The following is a 15,910-nucleotide window of genomic DNA, read 5'->3' as shown; positions in this document are numbered from 1 at the left end:
CAGGAAAGCTGGTATTTCTGCACTTGGACACTGTGCTTTTGGTATATGTTTTTTAGGGTTTGCTAAGCTGTTGAAGTAGTCTTCAGCAAAATACTTTTTCCAGTGGCAATGCATAGATTTCAGTAAGTGCCCACCAGGACTGCTGACTCATGCTCTCTTGACTTTGTGGTTTGTGGATGTATTTTGGAAAACTTGATTCTGAAATGTCTGGCAAAGCTGCATGAATTTATTGACATACTTGTTTTCCCTCTACACACAGACCCTAATATGGTCAATGCAGGAGACATGAATGGTTCTGGCAACCTGATGGATTTTCTGGATGAGCCTTTCCCTGATGTTGGGACTTATGAAGATTTCCACACCATCGACTGGCTGCGGGAGAAATCACGCGACACTGACCGCCACAGAAAGGTAAAGGTGTCCAGCTTTGATGCATCACGGTCCCTGAGTGACAGACATCCTGATGGTGAGAAAAACAAGTAGTTTTCCAAAGTTATAGCTTCCTACCTTGTTGCATGACTTGAGGAGGACTTCTAAAAAGATGGATGTGGTATGTCTTGAGTTTGTAAATATGAAAGGGTTTCCAGCAACTTAATCAGCAGAGCACCTCTGAAAAATGATTCGGACTGGGGGAAGTAGAGAGTAGAAAAATCATATACACCTTCTAGGAGGTTAAATATTTTTTGTTTTAAATATTATACACTAAAACTGTGTCAGCCTGCTTCAGCAACATATCTCTATATATGTTTAATTTCAGATTACAAGCAAAAGTAAGGAATCCATATGGGAGTTCATCAAGAGTTTGCTGGATGCCTGGTCAGGATGGGTTGTAATGCTTCTCATAGGACTACTGGCAGGTACATGTGTTTTAGCGTTACAGTTATGCCCGGAATCATCTCACCCAAGTTTTCTGCAGTGCCATCTGCTTCTCTTTTATTTTATTGTCTCTCCACTGATGTTTCAAGCTAAAAAGACAAATATGCATCCATGCAGTTTTAATGCTTAATAAAAATACCCATTTGCAAAGTCTCCTGCTGAGTGCTGACCTAGAAAAAATGTTATCCACCAGCAGAGGGATTTTTCTATTGCTTTTGGAAATACTCATCTGAGCACTTTACACTCAATGGACTACTTTGACTTTCTGAATCTTTGATTCACAGAAGTCAATTTTATTGGTAGGATTTTTTTTCTTGTCTTCACTTACTTTAATTCTGCAAGTAGATATTATGATGTGGGGAAAATGTTGGCTGTAGACACTCAAAAGGGAGTTTAGTAAATTGTTATATCCACTGAGTTATCTTCTTTATATATGCATGAAGGGAAAATACAGTTTCAGACTTAGTTTCAGATCTGCTTCCAGGTCAGACAGACATTACATATTTAACAGCCTGCTCAAACTCAGATGGCAAATTCATTAATTTCCCAAATTGCTCCTGTCTTCTGTTCAGTTTAGCACATCTTCCAACTTGGAGAACTGCACTTCTATTACCAAGTTGAAACAGCTGTCGTTTTTTATACTTTTTCAGGGATGTCAGGGTGCTCTTGTATCACGTTGCTTGGTAAAAGCATGATGTAAAGTTTCACAGTTTCCAACTGGTGTGAATTTCCTGCTTACCAACCGCCAAGTTAATATGTTTATTACAGTTTATTCAGGGCCTCAGAAGTACTGGGGAAGTTCTTGAGAAAATGTTGCCGAAGTGACATTTTTGGCAAATTATGTTATTTCGTAGAGATATACTTGTTTCCGCAAAAGCTGTGATGGGAGACTGAGATGGGATGAGAGTCTGATAGACTGTGAACTACCAGGGCTGCTGAACCCTGTCTGAAGGCCAGGGTTGGCCTCATCTGGGATGGAGAATTCTGCTTGCAAATAAAGGTAGAGCAAGCCCTTGAGGGCTCTAGAGACCTCCCACAAGCTGGTCAGTAATCCCCTCACTCATACAGAGAATGTGGTATACACTTGCTCACTCCCATTTCAGTACAAATATCCCAGTAGGATTGTTTCAGTTCCAGTTTGCAATGAAACCTCATTCAGAAATCCTCAAGGCTGTCGAAAGCCAGAGTTGCTTTCTCTGGTAAGCGATAATGCTGGTACGTCCAGCTTGGGAACGGAGGTGGAGGGTAAGCTGCAGCTCAGATGTGTTAGCTTTTGCAACTTTTTCAATGACAGGGGTGCAGAGCAGCATGTTTTACCTCAGGGTCAAATAAAATTCATCCCTTTTTAAATTGGGGCAAGGACTTGTGAATCAGCTGAAGAACAAAAATTACCTGCATGCTCATGATTTGGGCTGAACTCTGTAGACTTTTTCTGCCTGCTGTTGAAATGATACGTGCTCTGTGCTTCCAGTGTTTCTGGGACAGGGCGAAGATGGAGAGTCACTATCTCAGCCTCAGCAAGGGGTCAACACCCCTTTGATGAGCAGGGGGATTATTGATGAGCGGATGAGGTTTCTTAACCAGCTTCGGGGAAGGAGGTGAGGTTGGTGGTGCAGTCAAGAGGCGCTTCATGTCATTTCCCTCTCTGCTTGAAATATTGCCTGCTTAGAGAAGCTGGCCTGCCACGAGGGCACCTGCATGATCACACAGGGTTGTGTGGACCAGCCTGGCTCCTCCATGATCCCTCTTCCCCTGCTGAACAGGCAGAAGCTACCACTGCTCCAGGGGGAGCAGCCTGGCTCAGCTGTAGCGGCACTGAGCGAGCTTTTGGGCAGCTGAGTCCAGGCATTACCAGAGGCAAAGAGAGGGGGTGGCAAGGAGTGGGAGAGGAGAGGGAAAGCAAGCAGGAGTAGTACCCAGGTGTGAAGGTCTTGTGGAGGGCCCTGCCCCTGCTGCCCCCTTGCTGGGGATGGAGGGCAGCAAGGTGGGACTCCTGAGGAAGGGGGTGGCACGGGCCTCCACGTGTTTCCAAAGGCACTTGGAAGAGTCACTCAGGCCCAGGAGTTTACAGTGAGCTTAACTGATCTAGAAGCCTAAATACCACCAATTTGGTTAACTGACTCTTTCAGGTTTTGCAATACTTCAAAGACTGCACCTCCACAGCCAGTGCAAGCTGACGTGGCCAAAAGTATTAATCTCTTACCTCTGGTGTCCCTGCCATCAGGCCCTGTGGCCTTGTGCATGTGCAGCTGCACAGGGCAGGTGGATCTGGGAACTGGCCTGGCAGAAAAAATGGGGTTTGGCCAGGTTAGTTTTCAGCTGATCAGTGGGCTCAGCAGGGCTGGTTACCACAGGGCCGCAAGCAATCAAAATTCTGCTGACAGAAAGGAGCTGATGGAGGGAGGGAGGAGAGGATCATCCCATTTGGCAGTAGCCCTCACTCGTGTCAATTTTTGGAACAACATCCTCCATTAGTGCCAAAAAAATCATAGGCGGGAAAGGGACCTCTGGAGGGGGTCTGCTCTGGCTCCCTGCTCACAGCAGAGCCAGCTTCAGAGTTAGAGCTGTATGTTTTGAGTAACACCAAAGTATATTAAGAATGTAACAGCAGCCATTTGGGATTAGACAGAAGTTTCACGAGTGAGTGTGCACACGTAAATTAGCCTGAGCGGAGCCCCTCGCTCTCACCACAGTCCGACATGTAACGCCCATGAATGCTGTTTGGTGTGGAGATCAGATGAAAACTGCTCACAGGGTGCTCCAGACAAAGATACTGAGTACTACCTGGGCCTGTCTCAGTCAGAAAGTTTGCACGCTTTCTAGAGAAATACAAAGCAATGTATGGAGAAATGACCCTAAAAGTTTTGGGTGTGAATGCCAAATGTTTAGGCACTTGTTTTTAAGGAATTCTGAGTTTTTACTTTGCCCATCCTGCCTGCAAACCAGTGGTCATCCCTCAACCTAACCATTACTAGCCAGCTGAAGGTATATGCTATTTATAGAAGATCAGCAGAAGAGTCTCTGTTTTCTAAAGCCGTGTCACAAAAAGTACTATTGAACTAATACTGAAATGCTGTGGTACTGGAGCTGGATGTGCAAAAATTCCCTTTGTAATTCAGTGCCATGCCACTTGGGTGATGCAGTTTTCTGGCACAGGTGCATTGGGGAAAATATGTTTTCAAAGCAATTTTTTAGCATTCTCATCAGGGTACTGTAAAGGATGAATATTGGCCATCATCAACCAAAGGAAAAAGAGAGAGGTAAAAGGCTAATATCTAAAATGAAGTTCAGCATTTCCTGACTTTGAAGTACTTCATTATTTTTCATTCTGGGCAGGAGGTTGCGTAGAAGAGGGAACAAGTTCAGTTCCTTTGATGGAGAAGTAGGGAAATAAACTTATGCTATATTGCAGAGGTGCAGTGATGTGTCTGGAGAGCTGTGGTAAGCACCAGAAATTAAAGGCTTCACTTTCTGAAATGCTGAACACTCTGCAACTCCCATTAATCTCACTTAAAGTTGCAGAGATTCAGAACTTGGAAAAATTCTAGCCCTGGTCACTTGGCTCGTGAAGCATTAACTATTGCACTATTATCCTGCAAGATTTTCTTCTCTGTAAAGCAGATAGTGTTTTCCTCTTTATGTGGATCCCAAAAGATTTGGCAAAAGGGATTTTTTTACTAGAGGCACATTTTCATAGAGGTACTGTGGTGCACGTGAGCTTGTTCTATTAGAGAACTGGATGTTTGTTCCTCACTCTGTTTATTAAATTTATTGGAGAAAACCATTCAGAAGCCTGCCTGCCTTTGCACCTTCTGCTAGGTAGCATTAATACTCAATTGGCTGATTAAGTGTGATTTGAACTTTGAAGACTGGGGTAACTGCAGAGGATGATAAAAGTCCATCAAGAGATGCAAGAGGCACAGCATTTGGTGCTCACGGGCAAGGGCTGCTTCTTTGTACTGTTTCCTAAATGAAACTATAAAGTTTCATTTCAGAAAATTGGAGGAGAATATTTAGAGTTTACTGCAAAACTCAGTAAGCTACGCATGCTGACGCTAGTAGCAACTCAGTGATTTATCATCATCTAAGAATATGGTTCATTGTTTCCATAGAAACTTGGGAAAATGGAAAAGAGTAAGCAAGAGAAAGCCAAGGTCTTGATGAAAAAAAATAATTGGTACAGACAACCTTACTCCCTGCTGCAGCCTTTTTTTTTGTGATCTTGTCTAGTGTATCTGTATATTTCTTCAGATTATTCCTATACAACAAAAATTCTTCACTGCTGCCCAAGTCACGTTGCTTGTCAGTGTGGTGACGAGTATCTTTCTTAAGGCAATGAGAAGATATACTTATGTGTAAGGCTCTGTGAACACTCGTGGGGTTTTTCTGTTCTGTGGAATAAAAACCAGCTTACACATGCCTGAATAATTTGAATTTTTTTTTTCCTCTTTCACAGAAATGAAAAGCAGAAAACTTTAGTTCCAGGTCAAATAAACCGACTCTTGAACTCACCTGTGTGCCCCAGCTGCCAGGGGAAAGGGGAGCGGCCCCCACCCCTGCTTCACATAATTGCATTCTTAGCAGGAGCCACAAAGCTAAAAGTTTTGGAAATATAAAACCAAATCATTTTGCATTTTCCAAAACATTTTTTCAGTGTTTTAGTCCTATTGAAATGCACTGAGGAATTCTGCTCAAATTCGTTACCGGTTTCCTGAAATTGTATTAATGGTTATCAGTAAAAATGTTGTTGACTTCTACTTTCCATTGTATGCGAGAGGGGTTTGGAAAACACTAAATGACTTTTTTATCAGCTGGTAGTTTAATGCTTTCTAGAAACTCTGGGCATAGGGACGGAAGGCAGGTCTGCCTGTCTGTGTCCTGACTGCTCCCAGCCTCCCCAGTCCTGCTGGTGCTGCACTCGTGAAGACACGTCTGCTCGGAGCGCGCTGGTGCTGGGGCAGGTTGTTATCGCTGGTGAGCAAACGCCCGAGAAAAGCAGGATTTTCTTTTCTTTTCTTTCTTTTCATATCAGTTTTACTCTTATCTGTGTCCGGTGGCCACCGGGTGTCACTGTAGCTCTGTGTAATTACTGGGGAAACACTGAAATAAGGGTTAGTTTGGTACAGAGAGGATTTGAAGGATAATTTTATTCTGCGTATTTAGATTGCTAATGAATGTACACATTGAGAGCCCAATCCCGTTAAGTTCATAAACCAGAATTTGGCCTCCATATTGTTTCTGTACTGAAATCATCCTTCTAAAAGGTTGCTGTGTTGGGACCAGTAAAGCTATAGGAAAGCACATGTATCCTCCTCTTCCCCTACCCCTGCAACACAGTGTGGTTTGAGACTTGCAGCTTAGTACATGTTCAGAGACCCTGCATGAAGTCCTGCTTGGCGCAGTCCAGCATTGCGCCTGCCTGGGAGGGACTGCAGGATCAGGCCCTACATCAGTTATGCCTTCCCTGTTTGGCAATCAGTCAGTATGAAAATGATAATATTTAAAATAAATCTTTCTGAGAGAACATGGAAGGTCAGACAACATGTTGGTGTGGCTGTTTCTTTGCAAACTCACTGATACCCCCAGTTGTTGGTATGTTTTTGCTTACATTGCAGCTGCTTCCCCGAATCATGAGTTTTTGCTGTTGTTATTATAATTAGATATATTGTCCTTGTGATTTGATATTTTTTAACGCCACGGTTTCTTTTCCTGCATTTCTTTTTCCAGGCACATTAGCTGGAGTGATAGATTTAGCTGTGGACTGGATGACAGACCTGAAAGAGGGTGTCTGCCTGTCTGCCTTCTGGTACAGCCACGAGCAGTGCTGCTGGACGTCTAATGAAACTACATTCGATGACAGGGACAAATGTCCCCAGTGGCAGAAATGGTCTGAACTTCTTGTAAGCCAGTCTGAGGTACGGGAGACCTGATTAGGTTGGGGTCACAGCAGGCCAAGGAATGCCCTTTTTTCACACTTGCTGATGTTCCCTCCAAAGAGTTTCTCTGAAAGAGAAAGTAATGAACTGAGAACACTGCAAAAAAAGACATTTCCACAAGCTATATCTGCTTAACTTGGGAGAGGTCCTGTTGTTTCAGTGTCACGTGTGATAGAAATTGGAAAACTGCGAGATTGCTCTCTATTTTTATCAGTATTAAACCAAATGAGTTTCATAACACTCATAATCACCAGGGGACCTGAGCTGTTATCCATTTTTTTCTTTTAAACACAGTTTTATGGGACAAAAAAGATGATCGCTGACAAATACATTTAAAAGGAAATTTTTGGAATTGCAGATGTTTTCTATGTATTCAAATGCTGTGAGTAGTAGTGGGAGCTGTGTAAGAACTGCTTGTTATGCCCTTGCAATCAGTTTCTCTATCAGAGAGCCAAAAGCTGGGGAAAGAATGGGCTCCCTGGGAGATGGCCAAAGTGAAAAATTTGCAGGGGGAGAGGACAGGAGAGGAAAAAACTGATCTGGACTGACAAGAAACTTATACTTTAAGAACTTTTTTTAATTTTTTTTCTTTAAAACTGTAGTAATTTTAAATACAAAGAATGTTGTTTCAAAGCAAAGCAGGTGAAAGTTTTGTTTTGAAGACATCAGAAGCAGCCTTTCTATACTCCTTTTAGCAGATGATACTTTTATAAAAAATATGAAAAGGACATTTTATTTTCAACCTAAGCTATTCAATGTATTGAATAATATTGATCCTTTCACAACTTGAATTTTTGGGCAGAATTATTGTCTTGAATCCCCCCTCCCCCCCATTTCTACAGGTGACTTGAATATGACAAAAATTGAATATGGCATGGAGGTGGGATGAATGTGGCTTTGAAGAGAACTGGCTTAAGTATGTAATGGGGCTTCTAAAAAAATATCTGGTAATGCAGTTTGGTCAATAATAGGAGATGAAAATACACACTTCTATGGGAGAAATCATCTCCAGCCAGGCAACTAAAAAATGGGTGACTGGGAGAGATTGTCTCAGACCTTCCCCCAGTGTGGACGTGGTCTGGTCCTGCAGAAAGTGTTTGAGGGCGTCTTCATCGCCGTACAAGTTTGTCATTCACATTTCCTTCAGCGCCACTTTAGGTTTACAGTACGAGTAGTACCAGCTGTGAGAGTCTGTGAGTATTTATAGCCCAATTTTCCGTAGTTCTAATTAACCGTAGTGAAAGTAGCAGGGTGCTCACTGTTCCTGAATATTCCCACCATTTGATCACAGGCGGAAATCTCTCTGCACAGTTGCCAGTCCACAGTGCCAAGCTTCCCTTTGCCAGAGGTTTGCTAGGTTCACCCTGGTGTTCATCAACAGATGGTCTGGGTGGTTGTGTCTTTGTAACAGTGAAGGAATATTATCCTGGTATAAAGTTGCAGGACTGGGGACAATGTTGTAATTTAAGAGAACAAAAAAATGTGGGATGGGAAAAAAGAGGAGAATGTTACAATCATTATGGAATTTGGAAATCCTGTGCATGTGTTTGACATGCTGTTACTCGGAAAGGCTGGGATATATGAACAGAGCATATCCTTGAGAAAATTTATTGCTTTCACCTGCTACTCAAGATCAGCAGCCATGACTGTTTTATGCTGGGGCCGATAAGAAAGGTATCAGCTAGGTGGGCACAGTGAAACTTTTGCAGAATCACAGAATGGTTGGGGGTCATCTAGTCCAAACCCCCTGCTAAAGCAGGTTCACCTAGAGCAGGTTGCACAGGATTGTGTCCAGGCAGGTTTTGAATATCTCCAGAGAAGGAGACTCTACAGCCTCTCTGGGCAGCCTGTTCCGGTGCTCTGTCACCCTCAAAGTAAAGAAGTTTTTCCTCATATTCAGATGGAACCTCCTGGGTTTCAGTTTGTGGCCATTGCCCCTTTACTCACTTTGTATTCAAACTGGGCTTCTCACCCTCTAGTATACTGTCACAGTGGGAGAAAAAAAAAGTTAATCTTGGCTTAATTTTAGGCTCTTTCTCAAAACAAGTGGGCCTCTAAGATCTGTGGGTTTCTGGCTGCCACAGCCTGGAGGATGCTGTAAATATTAATAATATAGCTGTCTATTACATTGAAATCCCAGGCAAAGCCCAACAAAAATGTGAATATGAAAAGTAAAAATTCTGTTTTGCAGCAAAAGGCTTATGATATGGGCAAGTTTTGCATGATTCCTGTAGCTGTAGAGGACTCTAGGAGGGATCAAAATACACTGAATTTGGCTGCATTTCAGGATAATTTTGCCTTTTGTTTTGTATGTCACTTCATTTTGTGCCTGATAGTTGGGTAACAGCCCTATAAAATGCACAGTGCACAGAAGGACTAATTTGGAGCACATTTTAGACAGAAAGTACTTGCAACAGTTTCCATAAAGGTACTTTGGTCAGACATATCTTCTTTTTTATGCATGATGATTGTGACTCTCTCTCATCATGGACAACTAAATCTGACATTTTGAGGACTAAGATTTAGATCAGTTCTTCCTTGTGATTTTGCCGATTTATGGCTGTGATAAACTCTGTACATATGTTCTCACTGAGAATTGTGACATTTCCTATGGCATCTCTTTAAAAATGTTTTCATTCTAGTCCTATAAAATGAACCCAAAGCAGAGTCCTGATATAAATTATTATGGAAAACCTAATAGCACATCCAAAAAATACCAGGCTATGTTTTCTTCCTTAGTCGCTGTTTTGTAGGCCAATGATAACCTTCATCCCTCTGGTCCTGAACTGCTTCCAAAGAGCAGGTGAAGAGTTTTTTGATGCAAGAGAGTTTCAAAACTTCAAATTCACTGGTGGAGTGGGTGTGTTAAGGTACATCAGATGCCATCCCCTTCGGCTAGATCCCTAGCCAGGATCTGGTGACCTAGAGCTTCCCTATTCTGCAGATCCAAGTTGGTCCTAACCTCAACTTCACTGGAGCTGAGGACCCATTTCTGGTGCCTCACATCTATCCAAAGCAGAGGAAAGGGCCCCGTGTCTTCCATGGCTCATGACACTGGATCTAGCAATGGACTGGATTCCCAACCCAGGGCTTTTGGATCTCCTGTCACAAAGCTGAGACCTGCTAGACAAGGAAACCCCTCTATATGTGGAACGCACTTCCCAATTTGTAACATCCACCAGAGAGACTTTGCAAGCTCTGAGATCCCAAGTCAAGTCAGAGTAGAGCTCTCGGCCTCTGGAAAAAACAAGCATCAGTCAGCCATGGATGGCATTCTGAGGGATGCGTTTTATTTCAGTAGTCTGAGTTTGTGAGGGTTGTTTTCAATTGTGCTCCATTTGTACCTAAATTGGACTGACACCAGATCTGAAATACTACTAGGTCTTTCAAACTAAAATACAAAGTTTTGCTCAGTTCCCCTGAATTTTTCATTACTATTGCTGCCAGGGTGAGTCCTACGAGCCACTAGTGGAAAAGGTTTTAGCAGGATCATCTCTGCTGATGAGTGTTTTTGTTCTCTGATTCCAGTGTACGTGCTTAAGACTTTTTACTGATTCAGGGCCTTAGTAATGGCATGTGATCAATGAGAAATGAATCATTTGCTATACTGTGTTACTACTACTTCACTTCCCAAATGTTTTCTTATTATTAATCACTAGAAACTCCTGCGATTGGACCTGCAGAATGCCAGATATCTGGAAAATGTAACAATGAGAGTTGTCCCAAGGGATGTCTGAACTGGCCATATAGACTCTTCTGGGGTCCTGCCACAGTGCTGTAGGTGTATGTGTGATTGCAGTAACGAGCTGACATAGTTTTCACGTGACTTCTGAGATATGAAAGAAGAGGAAGTAAAAAGAAACAAAGTTAATTTGACTCCAGTGAATTTAGAAGCAAAACTGCAGCTTTCGCCCAACATTGTAGGGCCAAATTGCTGTAATGGCATTGGTCGTCTTTGGAGTTACTCCAGATTCACACTGACAGGAGAATTTTGCCCTGGGGCAACATATCCAGAGTTTTCTCTAGAGGAAGAATAAATATTGCCATAGCTGTTTGTAACTGAAAGCACTAGGAGAAGACATTCATAAGGAAATGAGACTGTCTTCAGCTGTAGCAACAAAGATCCATGGTTACTACAGGTGGATGTCAATCACTGAGTGGGATCCATGACTGCTTAGTCTCAGGGCATTGGGGATGGAATCATATTGCTTTTCTGCTGTTATCAACAAAGCCATCTGCTAACTTCAGTAAGCACAAGCAGACCTTCACAAATTACCCCTCTTCCAAGTATATCCATAAGTGTAGGGGCAGTGGTTCCCTTACTGTCTTTTCAATTGGACAGAGACCTGGAAAATGAGGCTAGCAAGCGTTCATACTGTTAAAGGTTGATTCCTTGCAGGCTTGCAAAGAGGGAGACTTCTCAGCTCCAGGTTTTTTATGACCGGGGACTGGGACTGGCCAACTCTCTTAACTGAAGACATGATACAACTGATTAATGCCTGTTTTCCTACTTGATTTATCATAATGTTGGTATCCAGGCTGCTGTCCTGCAGAGCAAAGACAGGGGCCCCGATGTTCTTGAGCAGCTGGGGTTGCATCCGGTAGGAAGAGTTCACTTAGAGGTGAAGGATTCATACCAATTCATGCACTGAGGTTCATCTTGTTTTTTATTCTGTAGTGTCATGTTGCTAGAGGAGATTGTCTGAAGGCTTCAGCTCCTTGTATCAATTAGACGCCTCTGACTAGATTCTCTTTTGTCTGTGTAGGTGGGGTTTTTGAAATAAATCTAAAAAATAATGCTTGTGAAGAGGGAGGGGTATTGTAAGGCAGATTTTAACAACGGTTTTGACTTGGCCATTAGAGATAGGTAGAAAGCTTGAAGGTCACTACTGACTATGCTTTCACTATGGCACTGCACAGTCAACCGTTGCTAATGATCATTAGCATTTCCATTCTGTCAGTGAAGTAAAGCTATTCAGTTTGAAGATAGGTTTTATTATCGACTGGAATGCTTTTAAAATATCAGGGCAAAAATGATTGGGATGTGTCTGAGTGGGATCTGCCAAGCTATTGTGTTTTCAAATGATTTTCAACCCTATCATAGATAGCGTCATATAGAAGGAAAGAATTTATTTATGGTTTTACCCTTCCCGTTTGTGAACTGAACTGGCTACTGATATACACAGGGATGTCGCTTGAAAAGATCAGCATCTGCATGGAAAGCTGACCTTTGAATACCAGCCCTCAGAAAAAGATGTATCAGGGTCTCATCCCTTGTCACCCGCCATGCGGTGAAGCAACAGATTCCTTCATTAGGTGCTTTTTTATCACCAATTACTTTTGTCCTTACGACAGATTTGTTTGATGTTTTGGAACTTTTTGTGGCTGGCTTAATTTTTTAGTGTTTGAAAGATGCTCTGTTTAAGGTGTTTGGGTCCCTTGCAAAGAGACTGTATGGACTGGGTAAGGTATATATTAGTATGCTGCTTCTTTCCATGAGTAATAAAATTGTTGGAGTATACAAAGCCATTTGTCCTTCCTGAGGAAAAGCAGCAGCTAGCATGTAAATGAAAAGACCAGGCTCCATGATATCATGGTCCCTAGTAGAAGTGTGAGATTTACCAGCCTGCATTTGTCTAACAATGTTTGTTACTGTTATTTTTCTAGGGTGCAAGTGCTTACATTCTAAACTATTTTCTATACATTATGTGGGCTCTATGTTTTGCTTTCCTGGCAGTCTCCCTGGTCAGAGTGTTTGCTCCCTATGCCTGTGGCTCTGGAATCCCAGAGGTGAGTTTCTCTTTGTGGATGACTATCCAAAACCCAAACCAAACAAAGAAAAGATAATTTGCCATCTTTTCCCATTCCAGAACTGTACTATGAGATAGCATAAGATTAAGAAGATTGTCTTTCCATCTCATCTGCCTTCATTCCTTTGTCTAACACACCTTTATGGTGCCCATCTAAATTTTTCATAGTAGAAAATGTTCAAATGCCACAGTGAGAGGTTAATGTACATCCTTCTTCATTGCCAGAGCTTGAATTAAAAATCAATGGCTCTCAGTCATCTCTTTATGGACTCCAACTTTTTGTGGCTGAGGCACATGCTCACTAGACGATTATATAGAATTTTCCTTGGATGAAACTACTTGGGCCAGTTACAAAAAAAGTTATTTTCTAGTCTAGGCTTTAAATAAAACCAAAATAAAATAAAGAGGGAGGGCTATGAAGCTAAGGTTTCCTAAGCTACTGAAGATGTGAGATGTCCATCATTTGGGATGCCTGAAAAGTGTCTGGCTGTCCATCTTCTGCAAATTGTACACCATGTCATGCTAGCATGAGAGCATTATGACAGCCAAAATCTCTGCTTAGTTTTCAATATTTTACATATTGAGCCTCAGTTCCTATTTAAGCTGTTAAAATGAGGAACCCTGTAATTCAAGCAGCATACCTACTTAAAATTTTTGAAATCAGGGCAGTCTTTTGTTAAAAGTGCTATAGAACCACTGGGATTATTACTTAGTAATCTGGCAGACAGAATCAACAAGCCAAATTTTAGAAATCTTGTCATGCTTTTTTTCTTCATCTCTAGGAGAAGCATCCAAATGTTTCATAGCCTATCAGGAAAAAAAACCCCACCACAAATAATTTGAAATATTTAAATCATTTCCATGTTTCAAAGTAGTCACATGTGTGTGTTTGTTACATATTTGATATATCTGTAAGTGTTCTTAAAAAGTTTTCATTGTTAACTGTAAATCTAGTTTCGGAGTGGTAAATCTCTCGTGTGAGGTGATGCTCAGCTCCAGTCCGTTTCCAGGGCTAGAGTCCAAACCCAAATCCCACCCTACAGCCTATGTCTCATGCACGTGCATTGTGCTCTATTCTAGCCATTCACATGCAAAATTAAGAGGAAATTTGCAGAAATAAGATCTGTTGGACTTTCTCATTTCATGATACTTGTATGCTTTTATGGCATGGCCATTCCAAATATTTAGAGCTTTTTTCTTTTTCTTGTTTTAACTGGGAAAAGTCTGTGGTTGTTTATTTGCTTTTTTCTGCTTTGTTAAAGTTGGGTCTAGTTTAACTCTGATCCTGTAAGCCAAGGAGATATGTAACAGTTTCGTATTTCTATTGATCTCTGTAAGACTCCTTACCGACACAGGGGACCACCCATAAGAACAGTAAAAGTGTGGTCTGCTTAACCCCTGCTCAGCTATCACTATGGGAAAGTTGCTCTACCTACGGTTTCTTTCTCTCCGTCACTGTCTTTTTTCAAGCAGTCTGTGATTTTTTTTTTTAACTCCGCTGGGGTTTTAACTCCATTTGCAAGTTCAGAGTAGAAAAGGTTTCTTCAGCTCTTCAACATGTTCTTCCTGCTTTCCAGATAAAAACCATCTTGAGTGGGTTCATTATTAGGGGCTACCTGGGAAAGTGGACACTTTTAATCAAAACAGTCACCTTGGTTCTGGTGGTATCTTCAGGCCTCAGCCTTGGGAAAGAGGGGCCGTTAGTCCACGTGGCCTGTTGCTGCGGAAACTTCTTCAGCAGCCTGTTCTCAAAGTACAGCAAGAATGAAGGGAAGAGGAGAGAGGTGAGGTTGGCTCAAATAGTCTCTAATTTCCCTGTCCAGATACTTGATGTTTTGAAGGACTCATGCCTTGTATGTAAATATTTGCTTTGTAGGTGCTCTCAGCTGCAGCTGCTGCAGGAGTTTCTGTTGCCTTTGGGGCTCCAATTGGAGGCGTGCTTTTTAGTCTGGAAGAGGTGAGACCTGGCAGTTCACTTGCTTCAATAAATATACTTTCACTTGATGCCTTTTTCTAATATTCCTCTTTGTTTTTCAAATATTTATATGCTTATTTTTCTTCTAAAGCAAAAATAATCTCTGATTTCTAGTAATAAGAAATAAGCAGGTATTTTAGCATAGTTTGAGTAAAAGAAGAGCACTGGCTTTCTGGAAAAAAACAAAATTATTTAATCTGGAAATGTATCACTGTGTTGAGCTTTCTCCAGCTTTCAGCTTGCTGCTGCTGCATCAGCCGAGCTGCCGAGCACTCATCTTATTGCCTCTAGCCAGTAACTTTGGATTTAGATTTATTGATTTTTCACTGGTTGCTCCTCCTTATCTGAAATCTGAAAATGCCTTTTCTGATACCTTTGTGAACACGTTCTGGCTGTGGTAAGGACTGGCGTTCCCAATAAAGCAAGATGTAGAGTCACAGATGAAACACACAGCGATGGCTTACTGTGCACAGTGCTCCAGTGAATAATTAAAGCAAATATCCTCTGTCGCACTCAGTGAAGTATTTACGGTCTCTGCTTGGTTTTAGGTCAGCTACTACTTTCCTCTAAAAACCCTTTGGAGGTCATTTTTTGCTGCTCTTGTGGCTGCCTTCACACTGAGGTCCATCAATCCTTTTGGAAACAGCCGGCTGGTCCTGTTCTACGTGGAGTACCACACCCCCTGGTACATGGCTGAGCTCTTCCCCTTCATCCTGCTCGGTGTCTTCGGTGGCCTCTGGGGGACCCTTTTTATTCGATGCAACATCGCCTGGTGCAGGAGGCGAAAAACCACCAGACTTGGGAAATACCCAGTCCTGGAGGTTATAGTGATAACGGCTATCACCGCCATCATCGCCTACCCCAACCCCTACACCCGGAGGAGCACCAGTGAGCTGATCTCAGAGCTCTTCAATGACTGCGGTGCCTTGGAGTCCTCACAGCTCTGTGACTATATCAATGACCCAAACATGACCCGGCCAGTGGATGACATTCCCGACAGACCTGCCGGCCCTGGAGTCTACACCGCCATGTGGCAGCTCGCCTTGGCTTTGGTGTTTAAAATTGTGATCACGATATTCACTTTCGGCATGAAGGTAAATCGGGGACAGGCGCAGAAGCTGTCGTGAGCACGCAGATGGGTTGCCATCAGCTGCTGTGGTCTATCTGGCAGGGCTTGTGTGCTTCTGACCTGTACCCAGCCACACAGGTGTAGTTGACATGCCTGCTGGTTCACCTGCCCACCAGCACCTTGCTCTGCGGGCCCCTGTTGCAGCAAAGGCATGAGCCCTGCTTTTCCACCTTCTAGTCACCTG

General features: G+C 42.5%; 1 protein-coding gene across 1 annotated transcript in view; it reads left to right on the top strand.

Annotated features, from left to right (window-relative positions):
- CLCN4 (Cl-/H+ antiporter 4) overlaps window positions 1–15,910 on the top strand; it is a 44,408-nt gene that overhangs the window by 11,707 nt on the left and 16,791 nt on the right. The window contains exons 2-8 of the mRNA XM_009476292.2: window positions 260–411; window positions 758–857; window positions 6,604–6,791; window positions 12,480–12,602; window positions 14,200–14,406; window positions 14,499–14,579; window positions 15,146–15,691. Of these exons, the coding sequence (XP_009474567.1) occupies window positions 268–411; window positions 758–857; window positions 6,604–6,791; window positions 12,480–12,602; window positions 14,200–14,406; window positions 14,499–14,579; window positions 15,146–15,691 (1,389 nt within the window). The 5' untranslated portion in view covers window positions 260–267. The remainder of the gene's footprint in view (window positions 1–259; window positions 412–757; window positions 858–6,603; window positions 6,792–12,479; window positions 12,603–14,199; window positions 14,407–14,498; window positions 14,580–15,145; window positions 15,692–15,910) is intronic.

This window comes from Nipponia nippon, unplaced genomic scaffold (genome assembly GCF_047370975.1).
Source record: "Nipponia nippon isolate SJK-2023a ecotype South Korea unplaced genomic scaffold, ASM4737097v1 scaffold_2, whole genome shotgun sequence".
Classification (NCBI taxonomy): domain Eukaryota; kingdom Metazoa; phylum Chordata; class Aves; order Pelecaniformes; family Threskiornithidae; genus Nipponia; species Nipponia nippon.
Note: the sequence above shows the minus strand (reverse complement) of the source record. Positions and strands in the feature narration are given on the sequence as shown.